Below are 21,858 nucleotides of genomic sequence, written 5' to 3' on the forward strand. Positions count from 1 at the left end.
GGTGAGAATAAACGCAATGTGGGCAGAGGCCGTTTGGAGCTGTACCTCCACAGTGAAGCACCGGAGCAACTCCCCTCCGACAACATCGGCGACAAACTTTGACACTCCGACGGGGTCTTCCACCGTTCGAGTAAAGCTACTGTAGTGGTTGGTTCGCTGAGGAGCTCCCCTCCCTCACCTACACGATGTACAGCGAGCCCTCCTTCTCCCTGCTTGCAAACGTTCTCTCCGGCCTCTGTTTTCATGTCACTCAGCTGCAAACGGGGATGACCCGGAAAGGTGCAGGGTGGGGAGTGCCGGGGCTGCCCCTCGCCCGTGCGAGCGGAGCTCCTGCTCCCAGCCGCTAGGCTGCGCCCCGGGCCCCGCTTCTGCGGCTGAGGCGGCTTCCTCCCCGCGGTCTCCCGTGGCCCCTGCCCCGCGGCCGCGCCAGGCAAGGAGCGCGGGGAGGTGCTGCCCTCCGCCCGGCCCCCGCCAGCCCCGCCGCCCGCCCCTCGCCGGCCCATCGTGTCCTGTCTCCCTGGCAGCGGCGAGGGGAGAGGGGGAGGAAGCAATGTCTCACGGGGCGCGAGTGATCCGAACCGGGGTGAGCAGCGCTGGGCCCTCTGCCCCGCCGGGCTCCACCGTCGCCTCCTCCTCAGCGGGCTCGGACGCGGAGCTCATGGACGGCGCCTATTTCCGCTCCTGCGCCGGCATACTGAAGGTGGCCCAGATGGTAAGGGACGAGCGGGACGGGGGACGGCCGTTGGGACCGTTCGGGCCGTTGGGACCCTCGGCGTGCGCGGGCGTCGTGCTGTTCCGCGCTGGGCGTTCCTTGTGGCGGTGGCGGTGGCTGTGGCTGTGGCTGTGGCTGTGGGGATGCCCGTCGGGGGAAGCTGGGGTCGCTGTTCGTTGCTGCGTCGGCCGCGGCAGTTTTTGCCTCTCGCTGCTCGCGGGAAGGAAGGAAATCCAGGCTCCTCTGGCAAAACGAAGCGTTACAGTCTGTCAGAAGCCGCCTTTGCGTCTTCCCAAGGCAGCAACACGCCCTTTCAAACCCATGTGAGCCCAGAGCGACGCCAGTTGTTCGAAGCACCAGGCGGCATTACCTTGATAATGGTAGCTGGTAGCGATGATGAGTATTAACAACTTTTTGCCATTAATGGTAACACCATGATGCGAAGGCACATCGTGCTCCAGTGGAACACCGCATTCCCTAGCATGGGTGAGCTTTTGAAAGGAAGTGAGGCCAAGTGCCAGTGCCAGCACCCGCAGTGGTCAGGTAAGGGTGGGCACCATGGCTGAGGTGTTAGGCTGAGGTGGGCACCACTAGTTCAGCTGGCTCCATGCCCTGTCTGTCAGAGACCCCCAGATAGCGACCCAGGGAGGGGTGTGGGAGACGTATAGCTGAAAAGCAGAAATTCCAAAGAAATGGATAGTAGAGGGTTGCCAGGACTCAAGCTGATGCCTTAACTTGACTCAATGCAGGAGATTTTGCTCCATCCAAATGCAAAGAGGATTAAGATACGGATAAGCTCTTCCTCATTTTTATGGCACAAATTGTCTACAAAATGATTTGTCAGTTTAATTACAATCATGACAGTGAATAATGGCTAGGAAAGAGCATGTAAGACAATGTATAGTGATACCTCCTCACATACGTTCTCATCCTGCAAAAACTTGTACTTTGATGACGTTTTATGCTGGAGTTGTTGCCCAAAACCTGGTTTTCCCATCTGCCTTTATTTGTCCAGTCATTTTTTTAAACTTGTGTAACTTATTAGCATCCAGACTCCTAAATTGACATTAGAAGTTAGGAATCATTCTGATAGGTTACTGTGGAGCAATATCAGATAAAGTTTCTCTTTAAAAGCCACCCAGTTTCTTCCAATTTATTAACAGCCATCAGCTGCCCTTAGAAATGAGCCTGGAGTATCTTTTTAAGAGACAAATTACATTCTTTTAAGCATGCAAATGAACACATAGTCCTAAAAGGGTAGACTTGTGCTTTGCTGATGAGGTATAAGTCTATTTACCTTTTGCTTTCACCACTGTGGAACGAACAGTTCTTTTCATGGGCTAGAAATATCTAGTCTTCTCTGCTCTCCAGCCTACTGTGGTGTCACTACAGCTATGACCTCTGACACAGCTAGCACAAGCATGCATAATTGTGCTGAAATTTCAGGTTTTGGTGCGCATATAGAATGTGTGTCTATAAATATTTTTTCTGTACTGTATGTAAATCTGTGTAATGCTTCACATACTTTACATAAAGTAATATAAAATTAATCAGAATTTAAGCTAGCAGCTTTCTGTGGTAATTTTAATAGGAGTTAAAATAATGTAAATTAGTTCTCCTTAGGACTCTTTCAGCTTCACCTTCCTACGTTTTTCTGCTTTCCAGCTTGCATGTAAATAATATCATTAGGAATTACCTCAGGTATCTAAGGAACTTTTGGCAAACTAACTTCTTTTAATATGGTATCACAATAACGTCCTTTTCTGAAATAATTTCCTAAGAAAACTAAACGTTTGTGCTGCAGTGGGTAGAAGTAATCAGTATAGTTTAGTTACAGATTAACTCCTGCACCCAGTAAAATATGTAGAGATACATATTTTCACATCTCTCCTGTATCTCTTCTCAGGCAGTATTTCCACTGTATCCATGGGTCCATTTGTATTAGCATTCAGTTCTTCTAGTAAGAAGTGTTTGCTGTATCTTTCTTTGAAAATAACTCTTTATGGTAAATCTATAAACATTCCTGCATTAGTGTTAATGTGGCTGGTGGCACTGCAGTCTTGCTAAGAAGGATAACCATTATGCTGGCAGGGGACAGCAGTAAAATGTTTTGAGTTAGACGGACATCACATTAAACTGCATACTGGGCCTCTGAATGGCCATGGTTTTGAAAAGGGAGCATTACTGCTTCCATTTTCTCTTTCTTCCTCAATCCCTTTGACCAAGTTGAAGGATGTGAGAGAGAACAAGAAAGAAGCATTTCATCATTTACTGTAATATTAAGGGCTGTTTGCAGTGTGTGCAAGCTAAAAAAAAATCATTGTATGTGTATGTGCATGAAATAATTCTAATAGATGTCAACAATATGTTATGGAAATCACACAAAGGAAATGGAAGATACAGCTGTTTTTCTGTGTGAAAGATGATAACATAAGGACTGAAATTCAGCAGTCCTGGACAAGATGAAGAGATGGTGCTGTGATCTGGTGATTACTGAATTGTTGCTAATATCCAAATGTTACCAATGCTTTCTCTTCAAATCCTGGGTGCTGTGGTGTCTGGCATAGAATGAAATTTGGAAGTAAAACATGTTTCTTGCCTGTAAGCCTGCACTAATTCCTGGGTTTTTGTTTGGCTGGTTGGTTGGTTTTTGTTGGGTTTTTTTTTAGAATTTCTTTAACCTTGCAAACATGCACTTTATGCACTGAGTGCATGGGTTTCTAATGCTTTGGAGTGCTCTGTAAATATTTTGAAGATGAAATGGAGGAGAAAGCGTAGTTCTGTGACTTGTGTATTTTACATTGTAGTAAGACAGTTTGAAAGCTGTATTACTAATGTTAGTAGGAGCTCCATTTTTAAACTCTGGTCTAAATTGACCCACTGGTTTTAACAGGAAGTTGTGAAGTATCTTCAACATCTAACCCACTTCATGTGGTTTAGCTTGATCGTGATTAATGTAGCTTTTGACTTGTCTTTCTTTTTTTTTTTCTCCCCACCTTATTTTCTCCCTCTCCCCCTCCCACCCCACCTTATTTTTTTGTATTTGCAGCTTTGCTAAGGTCTCATAATCACAGGGATACATGCCAGGATCCTGTTGTGGCCACCTTGGTTCTATAGCAGCAGTGTACTAAATGTGTGAGTGGATCTGTGTCACTGTGCACAATACACTTATACCAGAGAAGTAAATAATTTTAGCCAGCTTGGCAAAATCAACATATGTGATCATCTTCAGTATGCCACCTAACCATGCTGATCTCTTTGAAACACGTTTGCTCTGTGTCCATGCTACTGCTGGTTAGTTTTATTGTAAGACTTTCTAGGAACGTATGTTACTTACCTTGGCAACTTCTCAGTAGATGGGTTCCTTGTAGCCTTTTGGGGTATCATGTGCCCTTAAGAGACAGCAGTATGAATTTGCATTTGTATTGTCACCAGGGTGGCTCAAGTGGCAGTGTTCATAGGTTGAAGCAAGTCTGATCAGCAGAATTCCTTGTGGAGCCCTTACATACCTTTTGCATTTTTACAGCTGCAGTCTGGAGGATGCCACAGACAGTGTACTGGACTAGGTCCTGCTTTCAGTACAGCCGATGTTTTGGCACTGAAGAGGTATCCCACCATCTTAGAAAGCTGGCTGGTAGGAATAGCTGTGATTGTATCACCTGTCCAGAGGGTTCAATGCAGAGATTTGCAAGAGTGTGACCAATACAGACTGAAAAGATAGAAGAAGTGTTGACAGCTCGTATGTAGAAGGAGAGTCAGCACAGCACAGCACATGCTTGTGTAGGTCTCTTGAGCTTCTCAAACTGTTCTTGGTCTTTCTTGCCTTTTTTGCCTTTCTTTCTCCTTCAGTTTGGGCCAAGCTAACTTGGACCACTGTTCAGACTGAAGGTGATTGTTCCCACAGTGACTCTGTTGTTACTGAGCAGACAATAGTTCTGGCACAGTAAGTACAGCCTCAGAATGCAGGGTGGTTGAATCTAAAACCAATGCTGATTCTCTCAGCTCTGAGTGAACCAGGAAAGAGCAGATTCACCAGACTAAAAAGAAGAAAATCAAAATTATCTTCTAAAGGCTGAAGAAAAAAAAATACACAAACAATTGCAAGGTAATAAAGGATAAACTCAATAAAAGTTGACTTAACAACATCATTGTAACTTGTTAAAAATGCTAAGGTAATAGTCAAAGCTTTTCTGCTGAGTATCTATGTAATTTCCTAAGCATGTCTTGACAAAAGCCATTACATATTTCACAAGTGAATGGTCAACTAGACAGTCTGTAATTCTGAGTAACTTTGAAGTGTGCTGAAACCTCTCTCTATTATTTGCATACTGACATACAGGTGAATAATAGTATTCAAGAGAATATTAATACATCTAAAACTGAAAACTAGAAAATGCTAGTAGTTAGATTTGCTGGAGCCACAATCAATTTCTGGATTGGATGAGGTGTTGCATGACAACAGACAAATTTGCTGGAGAGCTGTATTCAGAGGAAGGTAAAATATGAAAAGAAAGCAAAATGTGTTAGTGGAAGAAAACAATAACTAATCAAAACCATTGGTACAAGAAAAGAAAATTCACAAAAGCCAATGGTGCTTGGAATGATTTGAGAACTACTCAGATCCTCTAACTTGGTCTTGAGCCTGAAACACCTTTCTGTCTGTGGAGGTGATTGAAGTAAAATGTCTCATACTTTGCAGCAGCACGTCAGTAGCGCATGATTTTGCCTGTATAGTAATAATGCTGCTCAGTCAGAAGAGAGGGATTCTGGTGATATGGAGAGGTGCTGAAACTGTAAGCCTGTCTGGGTGCTGTGCAGACTTCACTCTCAACTTTCCCCTACTATCACTCTGTCTATAGTTCTTCCAATGGAAAATAATGGCCAAAGTAGCAAGTGTGGTGAAAGTTGCTGGATGCTGTCCTACAAAGCTTAGATTCAGAAAGTTTTGTGTTCTGCTTGACTTTTCATCTGGCTGATAGCAGAAAACATAAAAAATAATGTCCTAAGAACTATCAGTGGTGTCATGACATATTATACAGAAAGTCTTATCTTGAGGCATGCAGGAGGCATTTTATATTTGCAAAGAAAACAATAATTGACAAAAACCACCCCAAGAATATGCAGGTGTCTTCAGTTTGCAACTATGTGATAGACTACTGGCAAAGCATTAAGAAATGGGACATGTTTTTTAGCAGTGAAGTTATTTTCAAGCCAAAGTCAGAGCTGTATGTTGTAGCTGCCAATTATTTTTTTTATTCTACTAGAAGCTGCAGTAAAAGAACCTTACTCGACATGCTGAGCAAAGAGAGAAAAAATTATCTAAGCCTTAGGTGTCTTGAGAGTAACAAGGAGCACTTGAGTGAGGAATGTCCAAGAGTGGTAATTAAAACCAACAAGTTTGGGAAGTCCTGTTACTTCCATGCTGAGATCACACGAAAGGCTGGCTTGGCCAGTTGTGTTTTTTGCATGCTCTGGGTGGCCATTTTACAGTTTCTGCCCAAGTAATTGCTTAAGAGCTGGGAGCAGACAGTGTGTTCTTTGTGTGTTAACCAGGGAGCACTTGGTGGTAGGTTAACACAGTTTATTTGATGAGACAAAACTCCACAAGCAAAACTTGATCAGTTTAATGAATTTTCCCTTTCTGTCTTGCCTCCATGCAGCCATTCTGAGCTGCACTGATGCAGCTGTTCACAAAGTTACACAGTAAACCAAACCAGGGAACTGATGTAGTTTTACTTCAGCTTTCCTTCAGCTTTCTTTTTCCATAAGAGTTTTTAGAGAACAGCGCAGCCATAGAGACCACTGTCAGCAAGAGCAAGTGTCTGGCATGTAAGGGCAGGAACTACATAAGACTGAAGTGGTTCCATGTGCTTCAAACCACAAGCTGAGAATGTAGTCCTTTTTCTCTTGGGCAAGGGAAGGTTTTGTACCATCTGTTCATTTCTATCTCTTTCAGCAAAAAAAGAAACTAGTAATTTTTCTGACATTGAAACTGCTCTAGAATGCAAAAAAAAAAATCAACTCCAGTACATTTTGTGAAAAGACAATTATATTCGTTGTTAAACACCAAAGAATCTGGTCTGAATGTGTCAGTGAAGGCTTTATTTGTATGCTAAAAGAGGCTTCCTAAAAGCACGGAGTTGGAGCTACCTTTCCTTGCTCATTTCACCCATCCATTAGAATTTGTTGCAATATTTTCATTCATTAGCAACCTGAGTGCATTGTGGTGCTCTTTGTTCAGAGGCGGCTGTATGGAGAAGGTTACTAACCAGGGTCAGCAAATACATTTTCTGAAACAAAAAAAATAAATAAATAGAAATGAAGCCTAGAAATTTACCACATCACCTGAGATGTGTTTGACATGCTTGAAAGAGCAGAGTGAAGTATTGGCAGTGGTTTCCTGACACATTTGTTTTACAGGAAGTTAAATTTGCAAATGCCATTTAAAATCTTAATCAAGTGTACATGGTGTCCATGGACAATAAGATATGGTGAAAAGCATGATTCTTACTGCTGTGTGACTTTTCTTTAAGTTGGGCAAGTGCAGGGTATTCCATGTCTTCACTGTCCTTGGAGATTGTGTCCCTTTGAAACTCTCCTGCCACAGAGAAACAGAAACCAGGGGACTCATTCATGCCAAATGTGGTCTCCATCTGCTCAAAGCCTGTAAGTGTTAAAGAGCATCTTGCCAAGCAACCTTCACTGGGTTCCGGGAGTGTAGGTGCTGGAATAATTTGCTGTGTCTCATCATGATCCTGTAAAGCCATGGCCATACCTCATTGAGGGAAGTATACCTGACCATGAGGCTCAGTTACATAATGCTCTGCATTACTGGGTATTGTCCCCCAAAACTAGTATTTGCTTACTATGAGTAAGTGTTTCCTCCATTCCCTTCCCTGGGGAGTCCATGTGAGGTATTCAGTCAGTACTGTGGCTGGGTTGTCTCCTTTGTGCCATTGTCACGTCATGTACGCTGTGGCCTTGTCCTCCTATTTCGTGGTGAGGTGTAAAGTATACAGCAGTCAGAAATTTCTACTTGCTGTACACAGAAATCAAACTCTAAAACTGCTGTGATTTCCTTTCTCCCACCTGTGAGCTTCCTCTCTTTTGCAAACTTGGATCCTTAAGGGATCATCATGACTGAAGCAACTCTCGGCACTGTGATGCTCTAAAGTGACAAATGTATTAGTGAGTAAAGATGTGTCTGACTGGTCAAAACTAGGTGACTGCAGTTTTCAATGCCAAAGCAAATGTAGCTGCTCTTCTTGCAACAATAGCAGCAGCTGCAGCACTTATGGCTTCCTCTCCTGATAACAGCTTCACATAAGGAAAATGGAAGTGTGATGATGACAAGATTGAGAAGCTGCTTCAAGGGGGAATTGTCTTAGAATGGTTTTGGTGGTTTGTTGTTTTTTATATTAAAAAAAAGCCATTAGTGAGTTCAAGAAAGAAGTACTGACTGCTGGGAGAGAATTGTGCTCTTAGCCTAAGACAACCACCAGCAGCTACAGAACTACAGAACAACTTTGCATACTTCCCTGTAAGTCTGTAATCACACTCTGGAAAGACCACTTCAAGAGCTGCCTTATCCATTTGGGAAAAATGCAGTCCCCAGTTGCTGCTTGTCACCTGCTGGCTAATTGAGCCTTTTGTAGATTGCTTGAGTCAAGCTTCCTGGTACACACAGGAGTGCTGTTCCAGTGTGTTTAAGAGCCCTGCCAGTCTCCAGGCAGACCCTGAAAGCTGTCAGCTGCAACGGTGACATTGGGGAATCTTATCTGTTCTCATTTCCCCCCCTCATTCATCGCCCTTCACTTCTCTGGCACATCACCAAGCATCAAGTGTTTGCACTTAGAAAAGGTCATTCTTTTGTGTGCTAAGGGCCAATCTGATCCAGCAGCCAGGTTGTGATTATGCCTGTTGCTCTGAAAATTGTTGTGATGTTAGCATTTTCGGGAACTCACACCTGTTTTTACCTGATAATCATTATGATGTGCCAGCGCAGCTACCAACATGGTCTTCAGTGATATAAACAGGTCCTCCTTTGATTCAAGGAGATCATGCTCCCTTGCCATGGCTAACAAAGCCTTTGCTGGAGATGACAGATACGAACTTTTCAACTGCTGTCTGCGACTGCCAGATGTTAGTGTGGTGTTCTCTGGGGCATGGAGAGCTATGGCAGGTGTTAACTGTAGATTTAAATCAGTCAAGCAATAAATGCCTCAGACAGTGAGAACAGGTTGTGTTGTGAGCGGCATCTGTAAGGGCAAGTGATGAGCAGATTGCCTGCTGAGGGTTAGCAGCCATAGGCACTGGGAGGTTTATGGGTATTCCATATCAGTAACAGTTTTCAGGCAGATGAGATTGCATATGCGTTTAATTTCTTGTGCATCTAGATCGATAGGTTGCTGGAATGATCATTGCCATGAGGCGCTGGTTTGTGTTATATGTTCGTATTTCAGTTTTAAGTACCTGTATGCTGTTAGATATGTAGATATGTATATGTTAGATATGTATTGGATGTCCATGTCAAGGGGTAAACTTTGCAGCTTGCTGTGCAAAGTTGGTGGATGTTTGTTAATAATAAGCACTGTTTACCCTGGGCTCAAGCAGTCAGCCAGTCTGAGCCAGGCTTGGCTGGGCAGCCAATGTGGGCTCCTTCTCTGTAGGTGGTATTGCCATGCATGGTTGGTAAATCCATATTTAGGCAACCATGAACTTTATGTACAAAATAGTTTGTTCTATAGTTTGCAATTAGGGATTAAGCTCTTTCTATATTGTATATTACTGATAATATGGGGCTTTTCTGACTGTTTGAAAGCCAAACAATACTGACAACCCAAACAATGTATCTGAGAACTGTTCAGAGTAGTGGTTTTAGAGGTGCCTTGCTCCTACAAGCTCTTTGTCCCAGCTAACTTAAAGGAAGTACGGTTGGTGAGGGGGCCATCTACCTGTCCCAAGGAGGGCTCCCTCTCCAGACCCAGGTCTGGTGAGCTGTATTGCTGCTTTTGCAATAGAAGAACATAGAAGAAGTTCTTGAAGAACAAAGTTCTCAAGCAATGTTTACATACCTTAGGTGTCTTTGTACTTCCATGAGCATGTATATTCCTGTACATCATTTTTGGATTCCTGTCTGCCATCAAAAGCCACTATTTTGCCGTTCCTTAAGGCAGTTAAGACCTCTTAATTTTTAGGTTCTTCCAAACCCACTTTTGTTGGCCAATGGTTCTCCTCTTGGTCTTTTTCTTGCCTCAGAAGCACGTTGTGTGCTTGAGGCAGTCTTTCTCTGTTTACACAAACCTACTCACACTATGGACTGTCTTCTGTCATTCTGCATGACTTTTGGGTTTACCAGACCAAAAGAACTGTTAACATGGCTCTCCAAGAGGATCTAGATGGTGGAAGATCTGCCTTGCAGAGGAGAGAAGTTAACAATTACAGCTTATTGTGCAATTTCTGAATTTCTGAATGTGCTTGCAAAGTACAGGGGTCTCCTGGGTTTGTCTAGAAGTGCACCTCCAGTCATTGCAGGTGTCTAGAAGGACATAGGCCTCTGTTTGAGAGTTACAGAATCACAAGGGTTGGAAAGGACCCCTGGAGATCATCTGATCCAACCCCCCTGCCAAGGCAGGGCCACCCAGACGAGATTACACAGGAATGTGTTCAGGTGGGTGTTGAATGTCTCCAGAGAGGGAGACCACAACTCCCCTGGGCAGCCTGTTCCAGGGCTCTGCCACCCTCAGTATAAAGAAGTTCCTTCTCATGTTGAGGTGAAACTTCCCATGTGTTAGTTTATGGCCATTGCTTCTTGTTCTGTCACTGGGCACCAGTAAAAAGAGCCTGGCACCATCCTTCTGGCACCCACCCTTGAGATACTTATGTGTATTAATGAGATCCCGTCTCAGTCTGTTCTTCTCAAGATTAAACAGGCCCAGCTCCTGCAATCTCTCTTCATAAGGGAAATGCTCCAGACCCCTCATCATCTTTGTTGCCTTTCAGTGGATCCTCTCCAGTAGCTTCTTGTATTCCTTGTACTGAGGAGCCCAGAACTGGACAAAGCATTCCAGATGTGGCCTCACCAGGGTCAAGTAGAGGGAGAGGATCACCTCTCTTGACCTGCTGGCCACATGCCTCCAAACCAGAAAGCAGCTGTGTTTGCCAGAGTTAAAACCCTGCTAGGGCATTTGCTGCATTTAGAATTCTGTTCCTGTCCTTTGCAGACATGCTAATAGTCAGCGATGCCATTAATATTGTTTTGCAATGATTTTCATGTGTTTTGGGAATTGTTTGTGACATGGCTATGGCACTTGTGCAATATTACTTAATTATCACTTAGGTTGCTGCAGTATTTTGAGTGTTGCATCTTTTATGTAGATAAGAAAAACTGATAATGCTTTTAGAGTTGAAATGTTTTAAATTTAAGTTGATTTAAGTGGGGTTTTTTTATGAATTCACTAACTGATGAGAATATAGTGTACTCTTTGCCATGTGACTGTAAAATCTTTGCTTTCAGTTAATGACACAGAGGATTGTATGGTGCCTTTCAGTGCATCTTTCAGGCAGCTGTGAGATTGAGGTGGCACGGTAGTTAAGATGGCAGTGGTGGGACTGAAATACCACATACACTGTATAGGTAGGCAGGACTTAATTGTACCTTATCAATACAAAGAATTGCCTTTTCAATGACCATGCTAACACCCTATAACAAGGGCTCTTCAATAATGTCATTCATCTGCTGGCTCTGTGATTACCCCACATACGTTTTTACCTCTGACTGAGGACTGTGCCTGAGCAGACAGACAATTTCTTATTAGTAGATAAAGAATACCACTTGCTTGTGCTTAGAATTGTCCTCTTATCTGAGTCATAGAGGGTCTGAATAAGATTATTTTGCCTTTTGTCACCCTCCCACCATTTTTATCTTCAATAAATGCCCTGTGGACAGTGATGCACAAGAGAAATCACGAGGCAGCCTCCGTATTTTAGCTGAGCAGCCAGACAAGAAGGAAGTTTGCCGAGACGCAGGGGCTGAGAGATTATTGTGCAACCAAAATCTGACTGCTTCACTGAGCCATGCACTCAGAGGCAGCTGATTCAACCTGTCATTAGTGAAGTTTTAAATGGGCTGGGGTTTTTATCTTCTTTTTCTAAAAGGGGTTTGGCTGTTATAGCTGACTTTTCCAATGCCACCCTGGAAGAAGGAAATCTCAATTACAGCAGCAGTCAATGCTGTTGCTTAAATTAGCCTTGGTCTGCGCTTCACTCATCTTTCTGTTTTGGGAAGCTGTTAAACAAAAAAGTTCTATTCTGTCCAGAAATATGTACTTAATAATGTATGTGTGTTGCTTCACTGTGTTGAGGTGTAATATTCAGACATGTACAGCTGCAGTCAGTGACATTTCTCCAGGGCATGGTTATCCTGATAGGCTTGCTTAGGAAAAGCAAGTGGAAAATTCTACTTACTATCTTGGCTGGTGTCACAAGCTGGAAACTTTGACTTTTATTTTGCGGGGAAAGAAGAGGAAAGGGGAATAAAGAGCAGAAAGGAGGCACTGGAGACAAAAAGTCACAATACAGCTTCTTATCAGAGTGTAGCAGAGGGGAGTGCAGTCAAGAAAGAAAAAATATTCTGAGAAAAGCAAGAATGTGGTTTTACACTGCATGATAAAATAATTCAATGAAAAGATAATGCAGCCCTGGGTAGATTATACATGCTGATGTGTGTGTCACAGTATTATGGTGAAGCTTTGAGGTAAGAGTTACAGTGTTTCTCTGGAACAGGGCACCTCGAAGCCATTTTGCTTCTTATCGACATTATCTTTCGTCCTTGCTGTTTAGCTGGCATTTCACATCTTTTTTTCCATACAGAAAAAGAAAATGATTATCCATAGTTAATAGTTACACAATCAGACAGCAGTTTCAGCCTGTCAGTTCAGTATATGATCATGGGATTTGCAAATACCATGTTCAGTTCCTTTGTGCAATGAAGATTTGTGATATTGTTCCTTTTACTACTGCAGCAGCTGGAAGTCCCAGGCAAGGACTGAGCTACCCACAGTGGGTTAAACCCCAGTCAGTAGGCAAACACACCGAGCCTCTCACTCACTCTCTTCTCCTGAAGGATGGAGAGGAAATAGAAGGAAGGCAAAATAGACCCATGGATTGAGATAATGACAATTTTGTGAGGAAAGCAAAAGCTGCATGTGCCAGTAAGACAAAAAGAGGAATTCATTCACTCTCCCCAGTGGCAGGCAAGTGTTGCCACTTCATGGAAAGCAGGATCTCAGCATGTGTAATGATCACTTGGGAAGAAAAATGTCATAGCTTTGAACATTTCTCCTTTTCTTGAGCTTTTATCAGTGAACATGACATCATATAGTCTGGAATATCCCTTTGGTCAGTTGGAGACTGCTGTCCTGGCTGTGTCCCTTCCCAGCTTCTCACCCACTTGCAAGCCTACTTGCTTTGAGATGAGGAAGAGAGGAGAAAGAAAGCCTCGGTGCTGTGCAAGCGCCGCTCAGCAGCAGCCAAAAGATTGATGTGTTATCAATGTTGTTTTAACCACAAATGCAAAGCACAGTGACATGGGAGCAGCTGTGAAGGCAGTTAAGTCTATCCCAACTACACCCAGTACATCTCCACTGTATGGGGTGTTGTACAGGCACAGTGGGAAACGGTCACCCTTACTTCGTAGTTATTAATAGAGATGTGAAAGAACAGCTGGATATGGGTGAGTGATGATGTGTGGTACAGAACAGTCAAGAATGGTCAAGAGCGTGAATTGTAAAGTATCCTTAGCATTAAAGATTATTGCAATATCTTATGCATTGTGGGGGTTTTGTGGCACATGATAATAAAGCCTATTGTAAATAAATAAGTGACAGTTATTAGGAAATAAATAGCAATTCCCATTTTTACACTGAGCCAGGGCTCTCGTTGTTTGTCTTGTGTAGTGTAATGGCAACAAATCAATGAAAAGGCAGCCCTCAAAGACTAACCTTTTCCTACTGTGTTAGTTCACACTATGAAGGAAAACAGTCACCTTGACCTAGATGTATATTAGCGGTGCTCAACATCTTTGCCTTATTTTACATATGTGTTTTGAAGGTGAAGTGTTTTGAAGGTGAAAAATTTTATGCAATGCATGTGAAGTCTTTATTAGTTGTCATTTGGCAAATGGGAATGCTGAAGCAGCAAAATCCATGATTCATTGAAGTTCAAACAGTAAGATGGTTACAAAACTGGGGTCAGAATTTAAGAGCCGATGACATTCAATTACTCCCTTGTTGTGTTGGCGTTTGTCTGTGGAAATGTGTCTGTGATGCTCAGAGCATTAGGCTTTCCTTTAGAGTAGGTTCTTGTCAATATTGGAGATCATGCTGGATTTATGTTTGTGCAGGTAGCTGTGTCTGAGGATCACTTAGCTCTCTCCAAATGCTGCAAAAGAATTAAGTATTGGCAATAAAGCCAGAGTGTTATTTATTGCATCCATTAGAGCAGGACAGTAGAAAAAAGATAATACAAAGCACTTGCACAAATTGATTCCCGAGTTATAAAATTGTTCTGCTGTCTGACAAACTACAGCTCTCTACCACATGGTCAGAAAATGCTTAGTGGTGCCAGCTGGCCTGTGGGCACACAGAGAGCAAAACAAGTCCTTTCTTGTGTTATGGTTCCTTCGTTACCCTCAGGGCACTAGTGTGGACAGTTGTATCTGTAATCTCTTGACTGGTGGGCATGCACTTCTGCTTGGCCCTTCCTTGGAGCTGCTTTGAATTTGCTGGCTTGGCCAAGGCTCTTCCATATTTACTGGCACATTAATGACCTGGAGGATGGTCTTGCATGCTCAGCAAGTTTATAGATTATAAAAAAGAGTAAATTATGTTTCATTTTTGATAGAGCTGTGCTCACTACAAAACAGAATGGAGTTTAGGCTTGAGAGCTTATGTCAGTGCTATTCAAGAGCCAACATTTTCCACAGGCATGTTGCAGAGGATGTGGTTGCCTTGCCCCCAGCTCAAAATAGAGAAGAAATGAAGGCTATTACCCTCTTCCCGTTATGATGCCTGTTCCATCTGGTAAGGTCTTGAGTACTTCCTGGCAATTGCTGACTGCCTTTAGCTCACGTTGGCTTCACTGTGCCATAGTTTCAGCATCCTTAACCACAATTCATGACTCACTTCAAATATCTGGTCCAATGGGAAGTCAAGAAGGGGATTAGTTTAAGCCAACTGATTTCTGTGAAACAGAGTAAATACTTCATTTAAATCAAAAATCCCTCCCTGGAGATGATTGATGCTTGTTTTGCTTTTCAGAAATGAGAAAACACGTAGATAGTAGTGTCCTGCAGTGTGCCCCTCACCCTTTTTGTAATGCAGGCCTGAAGCCTGGATATATTTTATGGAGCACATTCAAATATTCTAATGAGACTGACCATCGGTTGACCTGTACTTCTGGTCTGACTGGCTTGCTGGCTATGGGATGCATGTCTGCTGCTCTCACAGTCTGTGAAATACTGTATTGAAATGGAAATGGCAGTGCCCTGATTTTTGTGTGCCTCTAGTTTTTATTTTCAAGACGTATTAACCTGCTCCCCTGAGCATGGATACATAAAGAACACTCATAATATTTGATCATTTTAGTGATTTGCCGTTCATTTCTCTCCTATCTCTGTGTGTGCTAAAAACTGACTTCTAAGATATATGTTGAACTGTATCCCAGACAGTTACATATTAATCATTTAATCTTTCAAGTTCTCTGGGAGCATTCTGGGAATTCTAGGGGGAAAAATCCCACAATCATCACCCAGTATATCATGATAAACCAATATCCGGTGAAGGAACTTTGGTATTTGTCACTTTTAAAGGACAAATAATACTATGTGGCTCTACTTTCTACATTTGTTAGCATTCCTACATTTGTACAGGTGAGTTTTAAACTCAGACTGTACCTGCTAGCCATGCAGGCAATATAGTGTGGCAAACATGGTGTAGCTTTATATAAAGTTGTTGATATGGTCCTGTGAAACAGCATTATGTGCCTCTGATCAGAGAGCCCTCTTTAGAAATTGCACATCAATCTCATGTTGTGAAATTTATGCCAAGAAAGGAAATCTGTGAAAGACGTACCATCTGTTGCCATGCAGTGATTTCTTCCTACTTGTGTGTTGAAGCACATATAGAATCAAAGAAGGGATGTTCTTTACTAATTGGTTTTGGAATTAATTGTAAAGTACATCTGAAACGGAAAGCATGTTTGTTCAGATCTACCTTTCTACCTTGTTCTAGTAGCTGAGCAGATTCTTCACTGACTACTTTGGTACCTTGTATCTTCTTATTTCTTCTTGCAAAATTTTTACATGTGTATAGAGCTTTCGGTTGACCTTGAGGTTGCGTATGTTTGGCCTGTCCACATAGAACTGAGCAAGGGAAACTTAGTTAACATTACAACATGGAAAATCTAGGCTATGTTGTTTGAGTGTTGGGTTTGGGTTTTTTTCCCTTTTAATCTTAAGGAAATTATTCCAATAATGGATGTAGTTGATTAGGAGTTTGAAATATGAGTATGCAGGACAGGATGGTGTAATCTTGAAGTACCAGCTTCCTCAGACAGTTTTTTAATGTCTTACCGAATTAGTTATAATGTGAATCATTATTGCTTCTGGCTGGCTTTGGATGAACTAAAAATTACAGTGGCTGAAAGCACTGACAGAGTCTGTAGTAAGAAAATATTTGGGTATATGCTGGGTCGATTTATTTTTATCACCCTGGCTAGCCAGGCTGGAGAAGCAGCAAGATCAGTAAAACAAACAAGTAGCTTTAGATTAAAAAGAGAAATAAAATAGCTTCTGTCCTTTGCAAGCCTGAAACAGAAAGAAGATACACAATAATGCTGTATGTTTTTTTGTGACAGTGCTAAAGTATCAAAACTTTATAGCTATTGTATTGGGGGGGGATTGGGATGAATTAATCAGTTCCTCCAAATGTTTATGTTATTTGCCCTCATACTACTTTATAGTCTGCTTATTCTCCTTCTCAGTAGGTTGTAGAAAAGGAAGGGTAAAACTGTTAATTTAGTTGCATCCAAGTCCTCTGAATTTGCATGTGAGTAATCTCGCTAACTGGTAGTAAAGGTGCCTGTGGTCATGGGCACTTTTATTTTCACTGTTTTCAGTGATTTCCTTCTGAAAGTCCATGAGGTTTAGATGCTTCAGCCATTGATACGACTGCAGGCATTCAATGCTGCTTCTCTGAGACTTCTTCAGGTTGGATTCTTCAGACTTAAACTGCTGCTTTCATTCTAGCAGTTGGCTCTTTCCCCACTCTTATTAGTTGTTATAGCTCATTTTAACAGCAATTTTTAAAACATTATTACCATGCTCCTTACTTTGTTCTCCATTTTGTTGGGACCTTCCAATTTACATTAGATATTTGTCCTCTCTTTCTAAGTGCCATTTTATTGCATTTAAAATCATCTTCATGGCCCTCTGAGGCACCATTGTAAAAATCTTTAATGTGCATTTTGTCTTTCAGATCTCACTGGTGGTTGGATTTATCAGTGTGAATAATTCTCCATGGACAGATTACAGCGTGTACAGCTACTTTCAGATTGTGACCATGTGTGACTTGGTTATGATTTTGTTCTTCTACGTTATCCATATCTTCAGAATCTACAGGAAGCTCACTTGCGTTAGCTGGCCACTTGCGGTAAGCCACTTAGATGGTCTGGGTTCCTTGCCTCTCTTATGGGTTGATGGTTTGATTACTTAGTCCATTTTCTTGTGCTATAACACAATGATAGGCTGTCTTCCACATCATTCTTTGTCTTTTATGCAAATCCTTTTATTGATTTTGTTATTAATATTCAGTTGAGCACATGCTGCAATTGTTATTTTTTTAAGCTGATTTGGATCTGATCCTACCCTCCTTTACACAGATATCAATACAGATTTACTGCAGGAAAGGCATAGTATTATTCTGAGACAATTGAAAAGAAGCTACTGATTATCAAGCCTTCAGCAGATGGGTCCTAGCTCAGATTATTTATAGTAGCTAAGAGATTGGTAGAGTCAACTAAATCGTAGCATTAGAATTCATGTACTACATCCTGTCCCAAAATAAAGTCTGTGAGTGCTATTTAAGTCAAGTGTGTCTCTTTTTGATATGGTTTTAGGTAACCTAAGCAATCGCAAGAAATAGGAGCCTCAGCCTGATTTCCATAGCCTGGGTATTCCTGGGCTATCCTGCAGGATGTTCCTACCTCATTCCCGCATTTCTCCTGCACATCCATCTCTCATATCTTAGTAGAGAACTAACAAGCAGCACAGAAAATGTGAGACCTGAACTTAATCAGTAGCTTTGAGTCAGGTCAGCTAACAGAAGAGTCCTGCATCCTGGTGTGGGATAACAGATTTTAATAACCCCATAGAACATGTCTCCCTTACGTGCATAATAACATGTCAGTTCCACAGAGGAAGGACCAAAGGGATGGAGAAAGCCAACTGGAGAGATATAGAGGGGTTTTGAAATCCAGGAGGTGGTTGCGTGGTGTTTAATGGAAGCTGTGTAAGCTGTTTACAAATCTAAGAGAACTGTTTGTCTGTCCATCCACTGCTACCCAGAGGGAAATATTAATTTTCTTTTTCTTTTTAGCTGAAGAATATGGTTATACTTGCATCCCTTCTTATTTTCTTGAATGTGTACCACCACTATCTGTCTCTAGAAAGTACTTCTTTATTTAGAGATAATACAGATGCAGGGATTGAAATCAGCGATGAATGACAGCTTTGGAAAGCATCATTTAATGTGTGCGTTGTAACAGGACTGTGCAAAGGCTGCTTTTGTTTCTTGTTGTGTGTTCAATCATTCCTAAATGTTCCAGTGTCACTAGTGAGTTTGAGGCACTGCAGTTTTGGGCTACTCAGCTTCAGATAGATTTATGGAATGTGATGCTTGAGCACTGCTTTTCTTTTACAACCAACCTCCCTTTCAGTCACATATATAAGTATCTTTAGAACAGGATAGGAAGACCTGTAAGAGCCTCTGGGAAGTTACAGCTAGTGTTTGGCCGAGTTTCCTGACCGGGTCTCCACATTACAGTCAAGAGTGTTATCTGCAGTAGTTAAAGTTGCAGTTGTTCAAAAGGTTGTTCATCACTGACAGCTTTTAAAACTGGGAAGTATTTCTACAGAGCGGCACTCTCCCAGTCGTACCAGGGGCTGGTTCTCTCCCTAATTTTGCCTTTGAGGGTTCTTTTGCACCTTTGCCCATCCCTCAGATTCCTCTAAAATACAGTGTGTTATTTAGTGTCTCTAAGGAGGCAATGGCATGCCTAAATTGCCTGCTACATGGTGGAGAATCCTCCTTACAAAAATAATTTATTCTAGCAAAAGTAAGAGTTGAGATCTTGATTACCTGAAACAAAGTCACAAATGAAGAAAGTAAGTTGCAGTCTCAGAGCCTAATTTATGGCAAAGATCGTCCTCAGTTGTTTATAAACACCTGAGCAGAGGGAAATTGTGCTGTGGTATGACAGACTGGGATTTCCTTGGACAATTTCCTTTTGGAACTGTTTTCTCTCTCATTTGTTTAGGGACAGAGTCTCTCCTCTCCCTTATACATGGCATTTGCTTGGCTTATGCTGGTAGTGCAATGCAGATAAAGGAAGCACTCCTGCTCACCCCACCATGCAAAAGAAACAACCCGTGTTCAGTTTGCGAACACCCATATTAGTTGCCATAAGCTTTGTGAGGATTCATAATCTAAATCCAAAGATTGTTATAATCCTTGCTTGTAACAAGGTAAAATTGACTCCTGGACTGATACTTGTCACACTAGAGAGGGGCTTACACGTGGTGCCTCAGTGGTCTCTCAGGAAAGCCCATGGCATCATGTTTTACTGCAGCCACCCTTGCAGACTTAGGAGCCTGGGTGTTGGTTATGAGTGTCTGTGTAGTTGTGCTTCTCATGGCTTCTCTTCTGCTTCCAGTCTTGGTTGATGTAAGCTGCTAGTAAATCCAGCAGTAGATCCACTGCTTACTTTCTAAGGTTATCAGAAGTAGGAGCATTTGGTTTTCCACTTTAGCTATTTATTGCCATTTCATATAAGCTAGAGAAATATGCCCTTAAGGCTTCTGCCTTCCTCCAGAGCTGTCTCAAGGTGTGTACTTGGTGCTTCACCCTCAGTAATGTACCATGTTGAAAGGATTGCATCCATACCAGTAAGTAGATCTATTCCAGTGACATTAGTAGACCTGAAGATTGATCTTTTTTGAACAGAATTCAGTATGGTACAAAATCCACTCACAAGGTGTGTGTCTCTCTCCACTCCCTCTCTCACTCCTTTTCCCTTTTTCTTCTTTTGACTGATGTTTTGTCCTCTGGGTTTGAGTAACTTCTGCCAACTTGTTTTCATTCTTAGGCATATCAAAATGCTTTCCTAATCAGCTTCCCTTCTCATGCAGGCTGTGCTTGTCTTTACAGGAGTTTCTTCATTATCTAATCGGTACAATTCTGCTTCTCATTGCATCAATTGTAGCAGCATCCAAGAGTTACAATTTGACTGGACTTGTGGCTGGAGCGGTAAGACTGACACTTTTTTGGTTGCCATATATATTAAGTAGGATATCAGAAATCTATTACTTGTTATATAATTTTCTTACAAACTTGCCTCGCTTGTGTCTTGTTTGGATGAACTACCTTCTAGCTCATTTCAGTGAATGCTCTGTAGTGCAATGCCAACAAAAACATGTTGTTGTGAGACTCCAGACTCAGCACTAAAGTGGGTATTTGCCGTGTCAGAGAGTTGAAGCTAAAGGCCCTTTGCTTTAACTCACAGGAACTAATGTGTTCAGGGAAAGAATTAAAACAATTCAGTTTTGACAAATGGCTGTTGCAGCAGCTTGAAGTTACTGAAAGGATTTCACCCCAGTCTTCAGCTTCTGACCCCTCCTGCTCCTGAACAGAGCCTTGTTCAAGATCATTTCTCCTGAGCTAAAAGCCTCTGGGGTTCTGGGCTGACTTACTGAAAGATACTCTCTGCCTCTGTTGGCTTTAGAGAGAGAGGCATGACTTCTGAGTGTGGGCAGCAGTATTTTCACAGCAGCATTTTCACAGCAGCAGGACCTGAAATACAGCTCCCCCAGAATAAAGAATTGCTTTCAGAAACTTAGTCCTGATGATATGAACGGACTAGAAGACTTGTTTCACCTGACTTGTTTACTTGGCAGATGGCAGGGAAAGACTCGTTTGAATGGAGCAGTAAAAGAACTGTAATCAAAGTTGTGAGAAAATGTCTTTTCTTTATTGCAGAACCCTAGTGAGAAGTCTACAAGGAGAGACTGCTGCTGCCCAGCTTTTTCTCCCCCCTTGTATAATACCCTCCATCTCTCTGTTGTTGTTTTGATAAGACATAACTGCTTATTACAGTACAGAAACCCTTATATTTTTATTATATTGGCAGAATGGAGTAAAAAAATAACATTTTTGAGACTGTTAACATTATAAAGTACATAGCTGGATACAGAGGAATGTCCATACATTCATGGAATATGTGTCATCTAATGTATTTGTGGTTTGTTTGTTTTCTCCTCCAGACTTTCGGGTTCCTAGCTACCATCCTTTGTGTTTTAAGCATATGGTCTTCCTACAAGGTTTCGTGCATCACGCAGTCAACCAGTAAGTATCACACTTTGTAACTGCAAGAATGCTTCCCAAAATGAGTATTTATTCTTTCTGACACAGGGCTGTGTCTACCTGGAAGGATTTATTAACATTCTGTTGCTTGTAACTCAAAATTACTCACAAAGTAATAATGCCATATTTTCTGTCAACACAGACATATTATCACAACTACTGACAGCTGTTAACTAATTACAAGGGCAGAATAACTTGCTTCTAGCAAGTGGTGAATGTATCAGTGCTTCCTCTTCTCCCTCTCCCACCCCCTACCAAAAGGTTTCCTGTGTGTTCTTTAATCAAGTAGATTAATTTGTTTGTGGCAACACAAGTGACACTGTCTTCCTTTTCAAAGATGCATCTGTATGACTTCTTCATCGCTGTAAGACATCTGCCTTATGAAACAGGATACCAAAGAGGAGCGGCCACTACTGAGGAAAGAGCATAGGTATTTTGTTACTAGCCTGA

At 42.1% G+C, this 21,858-nt stretch overlaps 1 protein-coding gene across 1 annotated transcript; it reads left to right on the plus strand.

Annotated features, from left to right (window-relative positions):
- Positions 1-550: 550 nt before the first annotated feature.
- Positions 551-21,410, plus strand: CMTM7 (CKLF like MARVEL transmembrane domain containing 7; the record flags this gene model as incomplete). Its single annotated transcript, XM_080609597.1, has 4 exons — positions 551-712; positions 17,248-17,421; positions 20,197-20,295; positions 21,309-21,410. 4 exons carry the CDS (start codon positions 551-553, stop codon positions 21,408-21,410), a joined length of 537 nt encoding a protein of 178 aa, XP_080465723.1.
- Positions 21,411-21,858: the final 448 nt, after the last annotated feature.

The sequence above is a fragment of the Psittacula echo genome, assembly GCF_963264785.1.
Source record: "Psittacula echo genome assembly, chromosome: 2".
NCBI lineage: Eukaryota > Metazoa > Chordata > Aves > Psittaciformes > Psittacidae > Psittacula > Psittacula echo.